Source organism: Bombyx mori, chromosome 24 (genome assembly GCF_030269925.1).
Source record: "Bombyx mori chromosome 24, ASM3026992v2".
NCBI classification, from domain to species: domain Eukaryota; kingdom Metazoa; phylum Arthropoda; class Insecta; order Lepidoptera; family Bombycidae; genus Bombyx; species Bombyx mori.
The window spans coordinates 406,190-426,239 of record NC_085130.1 but is presented as its reverse complement, the minus strand read 5'-3'; the positions used below and the strand labels follow the sequence as shown (position 1 = coordinate 426,239).

The 20,050-nt window shown below is 40.7% G+C and overlaps 1 protein-coding gene across 2 annotated transcripts in view; it reads right to left on the bottom strand.

Moving 5' to 3' along the window:
• The window catches only part of LOC101742772 (uncharacterized), a 76,792-nt gene that overhangs the window by 5,909 nt on the left and 50,833 nt on the right, over nt 1-20,050 (bottom strand). For both annotated transcript variants that reach the window (XM_012688334.4, XM_012688333.4), the window contains exons 3-15: nt 11,180-11,454; nt 10,240-10,434; nt 9,265-9,369; nt 8,318-8,486; nt 6,772-6,882; nt 6,206-6,307; nt 5,403-5,564; nt 4,677-4,818; nt 3,931-4,085; nt 2,852-2,965; nt 1,777-1,866; nt 1,439-1,549; nt 525-712 (exon numbers count right to left, since the gene is read on the bottom strand). In XM_012688334.4, coding sequence (XP_012543788.3) covers nt 525-712; nt 1,439-1,549; nt 1,777-1,866; nt 2,852-2,965; nt 3,931-4,085; nt 4,677-4,818; nt 5,403-5,564; nt 6,206-6,307; nt 6,772-6,882; nt 8,318-8,486; nt 9,265-9,369; nt 10,240-10,434; nt 11,180-11,454 — 1,919 coding nt within the window. The remainder of the gene's footprint in view (nt 1-524; nt 713-1,438; nt 1,550-1,776; nt 1,867-2,851; nt 2,966-3,930; nt 4,086-4,676; nt 4,819-5,402; nt 5,565-6,205; nt 6,308-6,771; nt 6,883-8,317; nt 8,487-9,264; nt 9,370-10,239; nt 10,435-11,179; nt 11,455-20,050) is intronic.

Genomic DNA, 20,050 nt, shown 5'->3' with positions numbered 1-20,050 from the left:
CAATACATCCAAAGGCCGACAACGAGGCTTCTTTGAAATTTAATTACATATATTTCCCAGCAGTACGAGTATTCCAAATGCCACTTATGCAGGACTAGTCCCCATATCATTATTATTATATTTGTAGGAAGCATGATTTCGAGTAGACACGACATGAAGTGATCTTGTATTACACGCTCTATCTGACGTGAGTTGAGGAAATAATAATGAAAATGAGGGGGAGTTATTTCTGAGATTTGTTAAGATTTTTATTCACCTACCTCAGCCTTTCCCAAAGTGGGCGATTACGCCCCCTTGTGGGCGCTGCAGGCCTAAAGGGGGGGCGGTAAGAGACCCAGAAAAAAATTGGGGGAACTGTGTAGAAGCTTGGGAGGCGATTTGTAAATTTATCTAGGAGGACTCTTAGATACCGACTGAGCTCTCGCTATAGTGGTCTTTTAGTAGGTGATAAAATGGGGGCGCCAAAAAAAATTTATTCTCAAAGTGGGCAGTAGACAAAATAAGTTTGGGAGCCCCTGGCCTACCTCATCAGGCTCGGTGACGTGTAGCACGGCTCTCCAGCAGTGCTGGGCGAGGTCCGGCAGCAGGTCGGCGGGGGCGGTGACCCCGCGCCGCAGCCACAGCACGCGGAGCGCCCGTCCGCACGCGCCGCACTCCAGCCGCCAGCCCCCGCGCGCCGGCTCCGCGCTCAGAGCCGTGGCCGTCGCGCCGCCTGCGTGTGCCACACCATACAGCTAGTAGAGTCCGTGGACAACACAACGATACCCTTTTTGACGTGACAACGTCTTATAATTCGATGGAGCCGGCTGCACGCACGAAAAAACATGACTCATGCGGCGTTACCTCGCTCTGAGGCGTATTTTCTTATGAAGTTGTCACGTTCATCTATCGTTAGTAAACCGACTTTACAGACAATCGATTTTTTTTTTCTTTTTTCGGTCCGGGGGCCGAACCTCCTACGAGGTGGTTCCGTGCCTAGGGGCGCGCGGGGTATGTGGGATTCAACGGTCTGCAAGGTGTTGAGAGCAAACCGCGGGCCCAAGGAATTTTAGGGTCCACCCGCTAAACGACTCCCCTGCACTCTTACACCCGACGTCCGATTCCGTGCCTGGTCAAAACCCGGTCAGAGTAGGGGGGGTTCCCGCGGTCAACACTACAACCAGACAAGCACAAGGATACCCTGACCCAACTCATAATAAGCTTAACGATAAGAAAAAAATATTAGTATACTCGAAGACTCTCTAAGATTGCAGTCTCCTGAGTCTGTATTAGCAAGACAAAAATGATGGTCTAAGTTGTGAATGATTACAAGCCTTATTAGGTTAGAAAGCCCATATTAAAATGCTTTGTAGTAGATATAAGGTCAACTAACACTTGATTCGTTCCATACTAACATAAATGAGATGTTTTTCTACGGCATGCAATCAAACGCATTTACCGGTAACCCTGAGCGTGACCCTCTTCAGCTCTCGAAGCCGCATGAGATCAGGCGCCCGCGCACCGACGCACCGGTACTCCCCTCCCTCCTGGTACAACGCTTCCTTTATACCTGACGTGACAGGATATCGCATCGTTAATTTATCTACCTTATCCTGCGCCTTTACCGCGGCAGTCTCCGAGTGCCACACGTCTTTTTTTTTTAAGTTTATTTTATACAAAAGTTTAGCTTAGATTGAAACACGACGAAGTCTGCCGGGTCAGCTAGTGTACAATAACATTAATATCAATTGAATATAAGTGAAGGAATTGCAGACGAGAACTTTACAGTTTACTGACCGAGCACTCCGTGCGCGTGGTGGGAGCCGGCCGGCGCCCAGCTCTCACTGGAGTTGCCGACCACACGCCGCCACCAGCACCCAACACTACCTGTTGCGTTTTAAACAAAACCTGTAACGTCTCCTCAGCAAGTAGATCTTACGTAGTAATCTATACTAATATTATAAAGAGGAAAGATTTGTTTGTTTGTATTGAATAGGCTCCAAAACTACTGAACCGATTTGAAAAATTATTTCACTGCTTGGAAGCTACAACACTATTCCCGAGTGACATAGGCTATAGATTTTTTGAAAAAAATTAGGGATCCTTACTAAAACTCCAATAATGTAACCCAACGTGTAAAAAAATACCTAAAATATTCTTTACATCGCATGCCCTGCGAAAGCTATTGATGTTAGAATAAAATAATGTACTACGACTTTGTAGAACACATTATTATTTACGAAAAGCGTCGCGACAGCATGTCTAGCTATTAAAGTTGTGCCCCAATAAGTGCCCTTTTATTTAAAAAAATAAAACAACGTCAAATAACGTTGAAATATTTGTTAAAGACCCGAGCGGAGCCGGAGCGGGCCGCTAGTTTTAGGATTAGGATCATACTTAGGAGTTTAAGCTCCTTTTTTCTTGATCAAACTATTATACTATGAGGAGCTGCTAATCGGATCCATAATATTAGCGAAAATCATGTTAGCACATCGGAAAGAAGAGAAAATTAGCATTACGTAAAAGTGGAAGGACATTCCAACATCAGTTAGCATTCTCATCATATCAGCTGATTCAAACGGTTATTTTAACATCCTGTATTTTAACGTGTGAAGTGTGTATACTTATATATTGTAGCATAGCATAGCATAGTATTAGCATAGCATTTAGTATATAACTTAATTAATAGGTGTAATCTCGTATGTCCCCCTAACAAGGCGGACCACCCAGAAACATAGGCTTCTTCATAATTGTAAGCTAGGATTAAGATGATTATTAAGCATGGAATACACGCAAGAAGACGTTTTCCTTTAGCATCTCCCAAAGTACAACATTACACGTGCAATTGGTAAAAGCTCCATCTCCTTACTACCTTTGGGGCAATGTAACTGCACGTTTCCACCGAGAGCCACCTCTACTTTTTGATGATCTGGCTCCTCTTCGACTTCTTCAGGCTCCGTTACTGGTTCTGTGTTTTCCTCGGGAGCTAGACAGGTGGAGCAAATAATTAGAGCATCTCTAAGAGAAGAATGTCAAAGCAAACTGTAACTTAGTAACATACAGCTAAGGGTTCATTCAAGTTTGAATCAAGAGCAGAAAAATATTGCTAACGACACGCGTAATAGAACTATGCAACATACAGCGTGTGTACATAACCTAATAGTTGAGCTATGCTAGCAATTCGTACTATTATTGCCTTCATCCGTTCTAATATTATTTCAAGATAATTTTTTTCCATTAAAATGTCGAACGAAACCTGCGCTCAAGCATTTGAAACTAAGTCATTATTTCATGTTGTTCCGATATTATTAACTGTACATAGTGTATATTTGTAAAAGTCACGCTTATGAGTAGGCCGCTGCCTACCGCTGTATGATGACGTCATGGTAACTAACACCTACAATATGATCTTCTGTTGTGGACTCGTCTATTACTGGCGCTTTGTTTGTCTGGTACTCCTTGACGACTCAGATTTGACGGTATTTTGTTACATAGTAAAATTGGACAGGGTAAGCTTAGTATAGTAACATTAGATAGGCAGTGGCTTGGCTCTGCCCCTGTCATTGCTAAAGTCCATGAGCGGCAGTAGCCACCCATCATCAGGTGGGCCGTATGCTCGCCTGTCTACAAGGCAATAAAGAAAAGGTTAATTACTTAAAGTTAACTTAAGTTTACTCGTGTAAACCGGTAGAAGTCGGTTTGAAGGGTTGGGCAGCCGTTGTAACTATACTTGAGACCTTAGAACTTATATCTCAAGGTGGGTGGCGCGTTTACGTTGTAGATGTCTATGGGCTCCAGTAACCACTTAATACCAGGTGGGCTGTGAGCTTATCCACCCATCTAAGCAATAAAAAAAATAAAAAAGTATATATCTGGCAGTGGACGACTGTGGGCTAATATTGATGAATTAGAACAGAAGTTTCGCACGTCCAAAATTCAGTAGTAACTCACAGAGCACGTTGAGGTAGTACCCGATGGAGGAGTAGTCCGTGTCGAGCCAGGTCGCCCTGCACCGGTACCAGCCCGCATGTGCGGCGCGGAGGGTCTGCCAGCGGAGTGTGGCCGCGCCCACACCTGCATCACCACCCTCCTCTGCAGGGGGGGAGCTACACCACACAACGTACGACGTCATGAGAACAGTGGGAAAAACTCTTTGTAAATTTTCACCACGGCGGTGCGCTGGTTCTATATTGTTGGAAGGAAGTTTTTGCGGGGGCGAGGCGCTAAAGATGCACAAAAATAGGGGCAGGCCGAGGCTAGGCTATGAAGAGTAGACGTACACGCACACGCCGCTTGTTTTGTCACCTAAATATTTTATGAAGTCTTATTAATTTTCTATTAAATCACGAAATCAATCGGCAAACGAGCATCCAGCGCACTTGGAGTTAACTGGGCAGTCGCAGATTTCGTCGGTGCGGTGGCGTTACACTCGTTATTAACTCTTAGTCGAAGACAGACAAGATAGACCATCAAAGGATCTTAGGGCATGTATTGTAACGCACCGATGCCGCAACGTACTTGTGAGCTCCAGTCTGATGGACAAGGTGCTGGTTATGACAATACAGTAGGGACTTCGACTTTATTAATTAAGGATAGAGCGGCAGTCACATAATGTTGCTCTTGCGTGTGTGTATTTACTCGTTTACACCATTAAACAAGTTATTGTCTGAAGTTCCAAAGCCTACGGATTATCATACCTTGTGGGACTGGCATCGTCCCTTTGCCACCACGCTCTGGCCGGCGGGTTGGCGTCGACGTCACATCTCAATGCGGCCGCTCCTCCAGCTGATAGTGATACTCCAAAACCAGGCCAGCGAGATATCACGAATGATGGAGGATCTAATTACGAAGCAAAATAAATAAACAAAACATGTAGCAGTACGGTTGAAACTCTTCAGAATGTTCTGCACATACTGCGCCACTGCGAGAGTTTGGACAAATGCTAATATGAAGAGCGGTAAGATTTTCTTTTATTGCTCTAGGCTCTACTTCTTGTCCTAATCACACTACGTGGAGTCGGCGCGGTATGTCCTCTTTTTCCATTCGGCCTATTGTATACTAGATTGTATCCAGGCCTAGTTATCTCTGCACTCACCCTCTCATGCGTATCCTCTTTTACACAATCCATCCAAGTATTTTAGTCGTTATCTGCAACATTCTCCGCAATTTTTTTATTTATTGCTTAGATGGGTGGACGAGCTCACAGCCCACCTGGTGTTAAGTGGTTACTGGAGCCTATAGACATCTACAACGTAAATGCGCTACCCACCTTGAGATATAAGTTCAAAGGTCTCAGTATAGTTACAACGGCTGCCCCACCCAAATAGGCGGGTGGTGGTACCTACCCGTGCGGACTCACAAGAGGTCCTACCACCAGCGATCGAAAGATACTTTTGACTAAATTTAATGACAAATATACTCACAAGTGACGTGTATCTCTAGTTTAGCGGTCTGCACGTCGTGGGAGGCTGTGGGTTCTATAGAGGGAGGCAGGTTTGGCTTCCGTTGCTTCGCTTCGCACTGTAGAGTTGCATTATGTAATTCGCGTGCTGCTGTAACGGCCGCGTGTGACACCGACACGCCCTCTGTGTGCGCGATTACACATTACTCCTAGAGGTCGGTCTGTTTGAACTGTATATATTTATTTTTACTTTTTTTTTCCGACCTATGCTGCCTTAAGAGGCTATTTAAGCTTCACCCTAACGTTTGTAAGTGAGTTCACGGGACTCAAACCGGAGTGTTGCTAACACTGGCCCTGGAAAGAGCAGTGCTTCGCAGAATCTACCACCGGATCGGAAACGCGACCCACTGAGAAGATCCGGCGAGAAACTCAGTGGGCTGTGTCTATGGGTTAATTCGCTCGTGGAGCCCTTCGTCACAAGCGACGGTTTTGACGAGGACGGTGACCGGTGCTTGTGGTACCTGAAAGCACCGTTAACGGATCGGGGGGATCCGTAATGACGTGTTTTGTTTTTACGAGTCACGTATAACAACCTTTATCGCAACGTTGAAGTATGGTTGATTTACGCACAGTACTCTGTCGTGAAGTTTCTTTTACTATCCCTCCAGTTCTATTATTAATTCAAAACATGTTTCCATTATTAATACAAAACATATGTTCTTCGATTTCTAATGTCCACAACATGACCAAAGAAACTTGTAACATTTGTGTGCTTGGCTGTTTATCGTAAGACACGACAAAGGAGTTGTTATACAAAGTACGCACCGATAGAGTAATTAGTGTGATGTATCCTCAGATACGGTCGATGGTCCAACGTTGGCTCCAGCGCTATCAGCCTCCACGACAATTCCGGCGGAGGAGCTCCACCTGTGCAATTACCAAATACTATATTTGTCCAAACTACAGACGAGTTTGTGAATCAGGCAATCAATTCAATCTTAAAATTTAGTAACTACATTTTGTTTCCTTCTTAATATATGCTGTGCCGTACAAACGTGCCTGAATTTATTGGTTATGTCAATACTATTTGAAATCATATATTAGTGTGCTAGTGACTATCAATAATTCAATTGTAACAAAACTGTATGCTTGGGATCTGCTGATCAGCTCGAAGGGATATTTTAGGGAAGTTTTCTTCGCGGTCGAATAGTTTCACTTTAGCAACTATTCCAATCAGAGTTAGCAAACTAGTAAAATAAGTCATGTGCGGAAGTAGTGTGTAGTAGTGTCCATTACTAAAGCAGGTTTCACCTAAGAATTAAAGTATTTTTTTACAATGTGCAGAATTTGTTTACAATACGGTGAGGTTAGCTCCATCAGCGACAACTCACCCTCAGCGACACACCGCACCTCCAGCTCGGTCTTGTCCCGGACCGGCACCCAGGTGTTCCCCGCGTCGAGTCTCCGCCCGTCCACAGCTAGGTACACCGACCGCACCGGCTCTGTGCACAGAGACAACCTTTACAATTATTACAATTAGGTTAGGACTTTTTTGTGGCCTTAATTCGTATCATTGGTAGTTAGTAGCTTTCTGTATGCATACTAACCCTTCTCTGAATAGCAAGAATGTTTTATCATACCACCAAAACAAAGCTTATTAACAGGTCAATTTCTCAATGTTTCTTCATAGTTCTAAGTCCTAGGTGCTTCTACTAGACAATTTAGGCACCCTAAAAGATAGAAGAAGATGATTCGCATGCAGAACTGACAAGAGAACGACCCAATCTGTGCAAGATTAGGAGTTAAGTATTAAGTATAAGACTCTCAATGGTTTACTCCCCAAAGCGTTTCGGCTTGAAGGGTGGGGCAGCCGTTGTAACTATAATGAGACCTTAGAACTTATACCTCAAGGTGGGTGGCGCAATTACGTTGTAGATGTCTGTGGGCTCCAGTAACCACTCAACACCAGGTGGGCTGTGAGCTCGTCTATCCATATAAGCAAAAAATATAACGCTCCTCGCACATTTCCATCAAGTCGATTCTCCCTCAAACTCAAACAATAATTATTGTTAAAAACAATCATTCCTATGATTCAAATTTGAAAAATAGAATATATAAAATAATGAGCATAAGCACAATTTGTACAAGTCGTGTGTGTCTCGTAAATATGCGCATCTAAGTAAGTCTCGCAGTTGGTCCCACAGAAGCCGTCGACGACACAATAATGTGCGTAATGCGGTATTGATGGCGGCAGCTGTGGCCCAGGCTCCGCTAACTGTGGAATGATCCATCGGACGGAGAACTTTTCTGTCTTGTCGGAAGCGGCTCGGCAAAATTTCGGGTTCAGCAGACATTTTATTTTATTTCTATTGCCTAGGAACTAACTTACATCTTACTTTTTGTTAAATGGTTACGAGAGCACATATATAACAGACTGTGTAAATTCCGTCGCCCACCTCATGACATGAGGTTGAAGTCACAAGCGTATGTGGTAACGGTTGTCCCATATGTATTACTGTTTCGCGGAAGTAATAGACAAGTCGGCGATGCCTACCCGTGCGGACTCACAACAAGATCGGTTAAGACTGTTTTGGTACTCTACGTGGAGAATTCTAGATTCTTTTTATTCGTTAAACTCAAGGTCCATGTGCTGATAGGTGGTTATTACAATGTAAATTCCGCTGTCTATTCTGAGACATTAGATTGGATCCGCGTTTGAATTGATATTAGGGCCATGCGCCCGATTCAAGATTGTAGCTCTCCTCAGACCCGGGCGTAGACATTACCTTGACATTCAATAAGCATCTCACACGATTACAGCATCCATGGTGATCTAAGTGAATTTGAATAGAAACCTATTTGAGGGTTTTTAATGAAATTAATTATGTAATTCAACAGTAGCGTACAAATATCTTGTATCTGTAATCTAAGTCATACCATAGATGAGCAGCCTGGTCGGTTTCCCAGCAATGGTCTTGCCGGCTTTATCAACTCCAGCACAGCGCCAGTTGCCGGCGTCTCCTCGTGTGGCTCGTCCTACCACGGCTGTGTCGGCTTCCTTCCATATTGCTTCTCCCCCACCGCTCGATGAGGGCAGGTTCATTTGCTGGTGGAAATACCCATATATTTATTTACGCCTTCAGACTAGGATCGGTACATTTATTGTTACTAGTGGTCCCGCGGTAGTCGAAATTCGACTATAAATAATTAAAATTATAAGTTTCAACATTATTATGGTTATATTGTCAAAGACTACTTCTATAATCACAGATTTTGCCAAGACTACACTATAGACAAATAATATTAAAGAGAAACAATACATACTAATCTATTCTCAATTTTACCACAGACTTTAAATAATAAAAGTTTGACAATAAACAAAGTATAAATGTATATATGCGTGTGAGTGTCAAATAGATGGTAGTGTGTGTAATGTTTTTTTTATTGATTTAAAGTGTTTTTTATGAATAATTTCAAAAAAATATTAACATTCTGCACTTCTTCTCTATATTCTCTATACGTGCAGGAAATTTCATACTCCTCCGTCCACGCAATTTTCATAAAAATACACAAAAATACAAAGTTTTTGCTTCACGTATTAATATATAGATTGAATGTTTTTCTCTTCAGCTATGAATTTATTTATGGCTACCTATGTAATTGTCATAAAATGTTTTAAATGAATAAATGCAGGTTAAAGAAATAATAGTATGAGCCCGTAAGGTCTCGACTTTTTTTTTATTGCCCTTGTCGGCAAACGAGCATACGGCCCACCTGATGGTGAGTGGTTACCGTCGGCCATGGACTTCAGCAATGACAGGGGCAGAGCCAAGCCGCTGCCCACCGCAATCAGCTCATCGCACGCAACGAACAAGGATCCTCACCTCGTTATCCTTGTACCACCTCACGCTGGTGACGTTCAGGAGGTCGCACGGTATCGCGGCGCGGGCGTGAGCCTCCACCACTAGCTCCCGGTCATACTTCGGTACCTGCAGGGGTCCCAATATTACCATGAGACTTACCGCTTCACTGGATCTTTCTCAAATCGACTTTTATAATATGTTGTTTTTTTATTGCTGAGATGGACGAGCTCAGGGCTCACCTGGTGTTAAGGGAGCCTATGGACGTCAACAACGTAAATGCCGCCACCCACCTTGAGACATGAGTTCTTAGTCTTAGTTTTTACAGTACAATGACTTCCCCACCCTTCAAATCGAGATGCATAACTGTTTCACAGCAGAAATAGGCAGGGCGGTGGTACCCGTGACTTAATTTATATAACATATTAGTATATATAACTCATAGTATATTATAACTCAGTCGATAAATGAAAGACCTAAACTTTTGTATAAAATAAACTTAAAACAAACAAAAGGAATCCGTCCGACGGGGGACACATCAAAGGAAAAACAAAATTGTTATTTTTATTTAATTCCGAGCATTTTCATATTTATCTACATTTTTAAACCTTTTCTGGACTTCCACAAATAATTCAAGACCAAAATTAGCCAAATAGGTCCAGCCGTTCTCGAGTTTTAGCGAGACTAACGAACAACAATTCATCTATACTAATATTATAAAGAGGAAAGATTTGTTTGTTTGTTTTGAATAGGCTTCGAAACTACTGAACCTGGCTACATACAGTATTTCCGAGTGACATAGGCTATAATATTTTTTGAAAAAAGTTAGGGATCCTTACTGAAACTGCAATAATGTAACCCAAGGTGTAAAAAAAACACTTAAAATATTCTTTACATCGCGTGCGCTGCGAAAACTATTGATGATAGAATAAAGTAATTTATACTAATATTGTAAAGAGGAAAGATTTGTGTGTTTTTATATATACAGATTATTCTTACTTGACTGGTCGAAGGTTGTACTCTAGGCTGGTCGTGCATGGGCGGCCGGTGTTGTTGCGCCGGGCGTATGACGAACGTGTCCAGTCGGGACGAAGCCCGTGGCCCGGGGGCAGCTCCGGCGTCTCCAATGGCGTCCCGGACAGCACCGCGGATGTTTAGAATCGTGTCCCCGGTTTTAACACGACGACTCGTAGTCTACCCGAAGAATATCAATTGGTATCAATTACTATTGTTACGCCGGTAAGAGTAGCGCCATCTATCGCCGAATAGTCGAACGAATATCGATGGATCCAGAATGCTCGAGAATTACAGCGCCATCTATTGTGAAATAGTGGGAACTACGACTAGAGAAGTGTGGAATATTCTCGATGATTCTAGGGACGAGGTATCGGCTATAAAAGCATTGCAGGGATGGCGTACAGTCAGTCAGTAATCGGAACTACTCGAAGCGAAACAACGAACAGATCACCTGAAGCGAAGCGGAACAAGCGATTTAAGAGTTTTAAAGTGTTTGTGAAGTGTTTAAGTGTTCTAAGTGTTGAATACAGTTGTTAAGTTGTACTTTGGTGAAATTTTATTTGTCCCGAACCCCAGCGCGTAACACTATTGTAATTATACGATTTTGATGTTTTGAAATGTATAGTAGAGTTTGAGCTTTGCACTAAAGACGGAAATCTTCAAAATGCCAACAAGAACACTAGTTTAGAAAATTTCAAATAACTAGAGCTTTCAGAGGGCATAAAGTACGCGTCGTCGCTTGCTTTAAGACAAGAAGTCGATACCACAAGTGCATTGGAATTTATTCCTGCTCTACATAAAGTCATTTCTCTCTCGTTGTCGCAGTGGCCACTAGATGTGGACCATCTCTACCATTTACAAAAATACGACTAGAAAGATCAAAATATGATGTAGCAATTAAATCATCCTTATTTAAACTGACCTTAGTTCTGTCCCACTCCTGTCCGGTACTTCTCTTATCTCTTTCTCCGTTCTCTTCGTTTTGTATCTTGATTACGCGTTCAGTCTCGTCGGGGGTGACTAGGTCTCTTTCGATGCTGGTTTCTACGTCGTTGTAAGGGAGCTCAATTTCGTTAGTGTCGCGGAGTGGGGGGTAGAGGGGTGCGTCTCGGACTAGCTCCGCGTCCAGTTCAGGTGAAGGGGACGCGGGGGAAGAGGAGCTTTCTGAACTCCAGTCTGTTCTGGCGAAGGGGAGATCTGTAAATAAACGAAATGGTTAGAGCCAGTTTGTAGACATCTAACGTCTAGAGTTGGGCGTTGTCGTTTTGTAAACAGTTAACATCGACTGAGCTATGCATCTTCTCGACATTAACAATTTACTTTGCAAAAGTAAGATCGCATTTGATGAGCACGCAATGCAAGCCAAGTACAACAGTGGCTCCCTGCTTTTCAACTTCACAAAATATGCATATAAGTAAATATTTTTTCGAAGATACATATGTGTGTCGCGTGGACCTATGAACCCCAACTAGTGTTCTCAGAGGAACGGTTCCCAAGCATCCTGTATAATAATAATAATAATAATAATAAGCCTTTTATTCCATACAAATAGTAGGTTGCATACATATTTTAAATATAAAAATGAAAAGAGAAGAAAAAGAGTACTGATGTTATTACACGTGTTTCACTTAATTTGCTCCCCTTCTCTCTCCCTTCCGTTTCCTTACAAAAGTATAAATCTAGACAACGTTTTAAAAAATATATAGAAGTTTGTTTGCATGGACCCCTCCTCAAGTGAAGGTGAAGGCCTCCTCTAAAGAATAACAGCTGTTTCATTATTAAGTTCTGACGTTGTAAGTTACTATGTAAAGCTGATCTTTCTTCTCTTTAGTTGAGTGAAATATTTCTTGGGTTTGTGTTCCATTTTCTTATTATTGAAGAAGTTTGAGATATCTTCCTTAGAGGGTTTTGGTCTTGATCTTCCACGGTGACCAGCCGGATTGGAAGATGGTTTTTGTTGCTTTGTTGAAATTAATTGAATGTTGCATCGTTGAGCATCCTGTATAAGCCGCCAATAATATTCAGATGATAATATATGTACTTCTAGTTTTAACACATTTAGTTTTCTTGCATCTGCTGCTTTGTAAAATTGTTACCTCAGAGGCAGAAACTGTAACTAATGACACTTCCATCGCTATCTGTGGTTTTAAGTTAAAGTACTCAGATTTATCAGCACTAAGAGTCTTCGTTTTGAGTGGCTTTTCGTTTTTATATTTACGTTTCGTAAATTCGCTTGGCTAAACTTTAAGCTTTACAAACCTCCCCGCTGTGGTCTTCCATCAAACAAAATTGATGAAACAAGAGCCACTTTCGCCCCTCGATTTAAATAACCAATTCATTTCGGCTAACTCCAATTTGCAAATTCTCAGACAAATAACCGAAAAATAAAGTTTTTAATTCGGCAGGACGCTGATTCACGCCTCAAAAATACGTAACTACGTACAGAAACAAATTGAACGGAAGCCGGAAAAGTTTCGAATAACTTCGGTGTTTTGTAGCTTATCGTTGGCTTGGTACAGCTTTAAAAAATGAACCTAAAACTGTTTGTGTTAACGTCTTATTTCGTTTGTCTTCGATTTACGTGAAACGAGTTTGGCGGTTGGAAGTAAAATGTTTTTTAACGGCTAACAAATAGGAATGCTATTTACTTGATGTTGGTTTGCGAATTTCACCAAACAGCTTCAAGATAATTGAGAAAATGACTGGGCTGCGTTAGCAGTTTTTCATTGGCATAGTTAAAGCCATATCGAATCATGTATATCTGCATGATTCGATATGGCCTTCGACTTGGATATCAGAAGTGGATGTTAGAGTTTCTGATTGAGCACCATCAACTCACGACGAGGTGTTGACAAGTCTCCACAACTGAAGCGTCTCATTCAGTTCGCTAAATACATAACGATCGGCTTGAGACATCAGACAGAAATCCCAATTCCACTGGAATACGCCTTCCTCCACAGCAGTAATAGTCAAAACTGGTGGCATCACCTTGATGAAACTTCACTTGGTCTTATTTCTCTGAGCAGTAAGATTAAAAAACATTGTCTTAATGGCGCCAAGTCTTGAAGATACGATATCGAAATTCCTCACGCGAAGCCGGTATCCCCCGCGCCCCTCCCCGCATCTCCTCAGACTCCTTACGTTCCCGTCACACTGATAACGCCAGGCGCTGTAAAGCTTGATAACGAAACTATATGATCGCGATCCAAATAACACGAACCATTTATGTATTAAATTATGATATTCTCGGTAAATTCTCGGCTGACATTAGAGTTTGCAAGTCTGTTTCTGTTTTTAAATACAAGGTCAAACAATTCTATCTCTCATCAACCGAATGATCATTGTTCTATACTCTTCGTATATACTGTGTTACTTATAATATTTTGTATTCAAGTTTAACAATATTTGCTATGTGCATGTGCATTACTATAATTCTCATGTTGTATTTGTTATCTTAGTTATATGTTATTTGTTCTACACACACTCATCACTTTTAATTATTATTCTCACAATTCTCTCGCAGGACTGCTGGAAGAGATTTCTTAAAGAAATAAGCAGTGCCTTTGTACATAATTTTCCTATTACTTTGTACTATGTCTTCTTTTTTGTGTGTACATAAATAAATAAAGAATATTTTCTATTGAACGAATGTACTACATACAGCATGCTCCTCGTCAAACTTAATTTTATTTTGTTTGAACCTGTATTACTGGTGATAGTGCGTACCGTGCCCAGGCGAGGAAGTCTTATTACCTTGTTTATTTCTGTCATCCAGTATTCCGGTGTGTTCAGTGGGGACACCCATTACAACTTCTACTCAACACCAGCTGGGTGGTGACCATCGTCTTGCACACCGTCAGATTATTATTACTTTGTCAGTAGAGCGCTTTTAAATCTAAATTGTGAGGTGTTTGCAACTCAATAGTTAGTAGTAGTAGTTAGTAAAGCTGGACCATTTCTCGTACAGGACATGTGGATACTTTTGGTGACGTAGGCATTAGTGGCACCTTCCTTCCGAACGATCTCTTCTAGCGGCACTCTATTGTGATAACCTTCCCATTTATTTATAAGTATTTCAATAAACGATTAAGTGTGTCGAATAAGTATATTGACTATAGCAAATATCCGTCTGTTTGCAGTAGCGCTTTGCCCGAACAAGAGCCGAGTCCTCAGTAGTCGCGAGGTCACCCCTCGGACCTCCTCGCGGGATGTTGACTTTGTTACGAGGCCTGTGTATCGGATTATATATTTAGACCTTTGACCCGACGCTCAGCTGGTCCGTTCAGATGTTCACTTTGGAAACCAATGAGGCATTTAACTAATATCACTACACACTACAATCAAACCAAAATGTAGATACGTGTACAGGACTACTCGACTCCCTAATCTGTAACCACAAGGGCTCATATGAAGTATAGCTCACTGCTCTACGCAGTTATACACCGCACCGATGATAATAACGACTCACCCTGCGGATGATGCCTTTGATGGCAAATATATTATATCAAAAATCTGCACCAAGAAGGGTTGTAAAGAAAACCGACAATATTGCTCGAAAGTAACGAAGAATACTTATATAAGAGTATTATTATTTGTACTAAAGCTGTACACCGATCCAGGGTCGGGCGTCAGCTGGTCGCCAGCGGGGCCGTGCTGCCGCGGTGTGCCTTATTGAATGAATGAATGAATGAATGAATGATTTATTTTATGTCAGACAACAACAAGTCAATATGTGTACATAGTATCATTGAAACATACTTAAAATTACCAAAAACCAATCAATTAAAAAAGATAAATTTATTAAAAATAATTATCAGTTGAATACATTTAAAATATTCTATTCAACTGATAATAATATTATTATTAATAATTTTTTTTAACGATAGTTAGAAAGAAAATTTAGCTGGACCCAGTGACTCCTGATAAATAAATTGCCAGATGTGAGCACGACAGAGTGTTACTTGTACATTGCCCTCGCAGGAGATGTGATCAAAGGCTACCGGCCTGAATATGACCGAGGGTCTTAGAAATCTCCGGATTCTTACGCCTCGAAGTCTTCTAATCTCTGGTACTGCTGTCGCCAGTCACTGGACCAGTGTGAATTCGCAGTAACAATATATTTCTCGCGAAGCTCCGTTGAGATTGACAAATTCATTGAAATTTCCAATTGAATCAAATTATCGTCACAACTATTTTAAAGCAATTTAATGAAATTTCTTCAATAAATATTGGACGGAGACGATTTATTCTCCGTTTGATCCTACGAGGGACAGATTCAATTAAGCATTCACGATGGATCGTTTCCAAGATAGCTATTAGATTACAAAACTGTTATTTATTTATTTATTTCAGAGTCTCGGTCGCGGTTCGTATCGGTATCACGCGTACCTAGCGTATATAGCGTATCCCAAATCACAGGTTCGACGTTGGCTCCTTATTTCTGTTAACAGTTTTTCTTATGAGCTTATATAGAGCATTTTTTATTTTAAAGATAGAATGAAGCTGAGAACCCAACTGGGGTTAATAGACGTATTAATAGACGTTAATAGACATGATTGAATGTGTTAAAATTCCATAAAAAGGGAATATAAGATAGCAAAGGAGATAAGTTAGGGAAATAAAAAAAACTGTAAATGGATAATGTACAGAATTCGCGAGAAATATGAGATTGCCCAAACGTACGTGAGAACAATGAAATACGCGGTTACGCTTAAAGGAATCACTTTACACATTCCTGTGTACGTCGATCAGCAACAAATGGACCGTAAGGCTTCACGCGTGTACTGACATTGTTCTAGAAACACAGCGAGCAACATCAAAACATTCGAGAACATTCGTCACAAAGGAACCGATTATTTGATGTTTAGTAGCTCCCGTTCTCTTTGAAACATTTCCTTTGAAAAATCAGGACTGTTTTCCGAAGCGTTAATTTATAGCTTCCGAGTTATTTTTATTATTCTTAATTTGTCCTCGCATTACAACGACTCAGTGTTGCTTATTCTGTAATGTTTCATTATTTTCGTATGAAATATTCACAATTAGGAAATTCTATGTATCAGCTGATATCACTAGACCACACACACCGCAAATTGAATTTTATCATCTCAATAAGTAAACTGCAAACGTTGACTTAATGCTGTTTTAGGAATATATTATTATACCTAGTCAGGTCATAAATTCTGTCACATGTTTAATGTAAAATAATTGAAACAAGTTTATTCATTATGTAACCATTCATATACCAAAATGAACTTAACAAAACATAGATTCTTATGACACTAAAGTTTATTCAAAATGACCTCCGTGATTTTGAATGCAGGCCTTCAATCTGCGCGGCCAGTCGTCTATCGCAGCACGAACGAGGTCCATGTCAATATCGGCGGCTGCCTTAATCAAGGATGTCTTGTGTGACTCCAAATTGGGATGAGGCTTTGAGCACGCCTTTTCCTCCAAGTGTTGCCATATCTTGTAATCTAACGGATTCAAATCTGGACTGGAGGAGGGCCAGTCTTCGTGCCGGATGAAGTCGATTTCACGCGCCGCCAGCCAGTCTTGTGTGCTCTTCGCTCTATGAGCTGGCGCCGAATCTTGTAGGAATACCCAGTGCCTGTTATTGAACATGGTATGAGAAACAGGTTCCACAAGGTTCGTCAGGACTGTATTTTGATACACAACTGCATTCGTTTTTACACCTTTCTCACAAAAATGTACCTCTGTTAAGCCCCAATAAGAAACTCCCAACCATACCATGAGCGAGGATGGAAAATGACCTCGTTGGACACGCGGAATACGGTTGCTAGCTTCTTCACTACTGTGTGCGTACACCTTATCATTTTGTTTGTTGTAGCTCTCTTCTACGGTAAAATTTTTTTCATCCGAAAAAATTATTTCCCGATATTTTTTTCCCGCGTACCGCTTCAACAAAGCGCGGCATCTCTTCAGTCTCAGGTCCATTAGACGAGCATTCAAACGATGTCCTGTTTTTCTTCGATATGCCCGAAGCCCTAAGTCTTTATTTAACACCCTTTTTACCGTGGTTCTGCTTAACCCCATCTGAAGGGCCAACAGTTTCTGCTTACGTTTGGGATTTCTTTGAATTCGCGCCTTCACAGCTTTTATCACTGCTGGAGTCCTAACAGACCGAGGGCGACCACTTCTTGACCTGCCATCTACACTAGAGTCTTCATTGTATCGTTTGATGGTATGATAAACGAATCTTTTGGTTATATTCAATTTTGTCAGTATGTTAAAAATTTGAATTGGCGCGTAACCGCAACGATGCAACGCAATAACTGCAACACGGTCTTCTTTAAGCGTCCACTCCATATTTAAAAATGAGTAAAATTCTAAAAGTATATATTTTTATTTTCATGAACAATTCGAAATTCGAATTCAATAAACTTTTTTGTGGCCAGCATTCTAAAAGAAAAGTTTTTACTGTGTGACAATACTTATGACCTGACTAGGTATAATGTTGAGAAGACAATTGCAACACTCTCTGAATTAAATTTGTGGTATACACAATATAAAAGCTGTGTTGTTAAAAATTTAAATTCCATGTTGTGTGGCGGTTGTTTGTTACATTGCGTGTCCGACAAATGAACTACTATATTTAATACATTTATTTATTTATCAAACTGTATATATATGTCCCTTTACACTTAATTTTACGCATAGTGCTTGAATTTTGGTTACACAGGTGATACCCCGCCCCGCTTAGCTTACTATGCATTTATAGTAATGAGCAGCATACGTTAGTCAATCAGTGGTTTGCGTGCAGCGATCCACCGCGGTCGCTGACGCGAATAAGCATGTAATTATACGTAGTGTTTCATTGACCGCTCCGATGAGGCTTCCGGAGGACAACACGCAACAAACAACCAACACACACGCCTCTTCCTTCATCTCCCAATAAACCTCACAATGATATAGACCGGTGACCTGCTCAAACGGACTAGATGCGAAAGGCAAGAGACCGAAGAGAATGAGGTGCATTCGAAGAGACCTACACTCAGCATTGGGTGGACACGGGTTGAAGAAGAAGATACAAACAAAAAAGATAATGAGTTCATCTTCATTCATTCATTCTTTGTGTTTATTTATAAACTAGCGACCCGCCCTCACTTCGCTACGGAAACATTAAAACACACATGAAACCAATAAAAATAAAAATAAAAAAAAATTAAAAAAAGTAGCCTATGTTCATCAGGGACAATGTCGGCATCTAATGGAAAAATAATTTTTCAAATCGGTCCAGTAGTTTCGGAGCCTATTCGAAACAAACAAACAAACAAATCTTTCCTCTTTATAATATTAGTATAGATAGTCAATAGTATTTATAAACGCAGAGTTTTTATTTAAGGTGATAGTAAAATATAACAAACAAATTACAATAGAAAAATGTTATTTTAAATAAAAACCAAACATTATAAACTCATATGTGATCAACCCTAGACACACAGCGAGTGTCCCAGTCAGTACGTAGGTAGCCCTACATACCAAAATTACTCTTATAATAATTCTACGAATTTGTGCTACGAAGATAACGTAGACACGCTACGGGTGCTACGGCGTAGCGCGGTAAAGCCGGGGATTTGTTGGAGCTGAAATTTTCATAGTGACTAGGTGTTAGCCGACGTGTAGCTCTGAATATAAATTGAACTCTTCTACTCTCTGTGAAGTACAAAAATGCAACAAAAGTTATTTTTATGTGAAGCTTTCCTGAATACATCACTACACATTAAATAAACGTAAACTTATGGTAAAACCCTGCTACACAAAATATGGTTTCGTTGATAAACTACTCTTCCAATCCGTGATCCTTGCTCGACAGTGGCATGAAAAGTGGCTTATTAATTGCCCGTGGTCTACACGATTTATGCGCCAAGCTTCATCGAGATAATGATCTCAGAAGTCCGAGTTACGTTTAGTATTTGGCGAAAACAACCCTATTTTCAAATGTGTTATTTTGTGTTCCTACACCAATTTTTTTATATATGTATCTTAAGGAAAAGCCCCGAATCATTATATTATGTACTCTTAGTAGGACTGAGTGTGTAGTTCGTTCACGTGTCACAGTCGAGAACTGCTATTGCCCTACATCATTTTTCCAGTGATTATCTTTGTTAACTGTTGGTTTTTATGTTGTAAATCTAATCTATACTAGGTATGATAAAATTATATATGTTTACATTTTATTTTGTATTTGCTATAGATAGATTGTATTTGCTATTTGCTAACCAAACTTTTCTGCAGCTCTTGTAAATATATCGAAGCTGATTCCAGTTATGCAATACTTCCCAGCACTTATTTCTTAATAGGGTCTAAATCGAAAAAATTCTAAAATGACAGCTAAAATATAAACATCTCAATTTTCATTAATTACCTGAATTTTTTATCATCACGAACAGCAAAATCCCCCGCAAACGAACAAAGTGCGAGTCAGTTATCCACAAAGGCCATTATAAAATAAAATTCCCATAAAAAGAATAGCTCATTAACGAATCTGAAACGAAGACTACAAATAAATCGTGAACCGAAATTGTCTTAATCGTTCGCTTTGTTGAGGTCCCCTGTCTTCCTCCCTCGCTCCCTCCCTGCGGAGGAGTGCGCAGCTTTCTTTCATTTTCGTTCCTTTGTAAATTTCGTCTCATTAGACAATCCAGTCTCGTTAGCATTTCATTTCTTTTTGTTTTCATGACTTGAAAGTTGTTGATGTTGTAGGAGATTGTACAACAAATTACAGTACCGGGCAATAAATATGCACATCGATATTTAGAAAGAGACAGTCGTC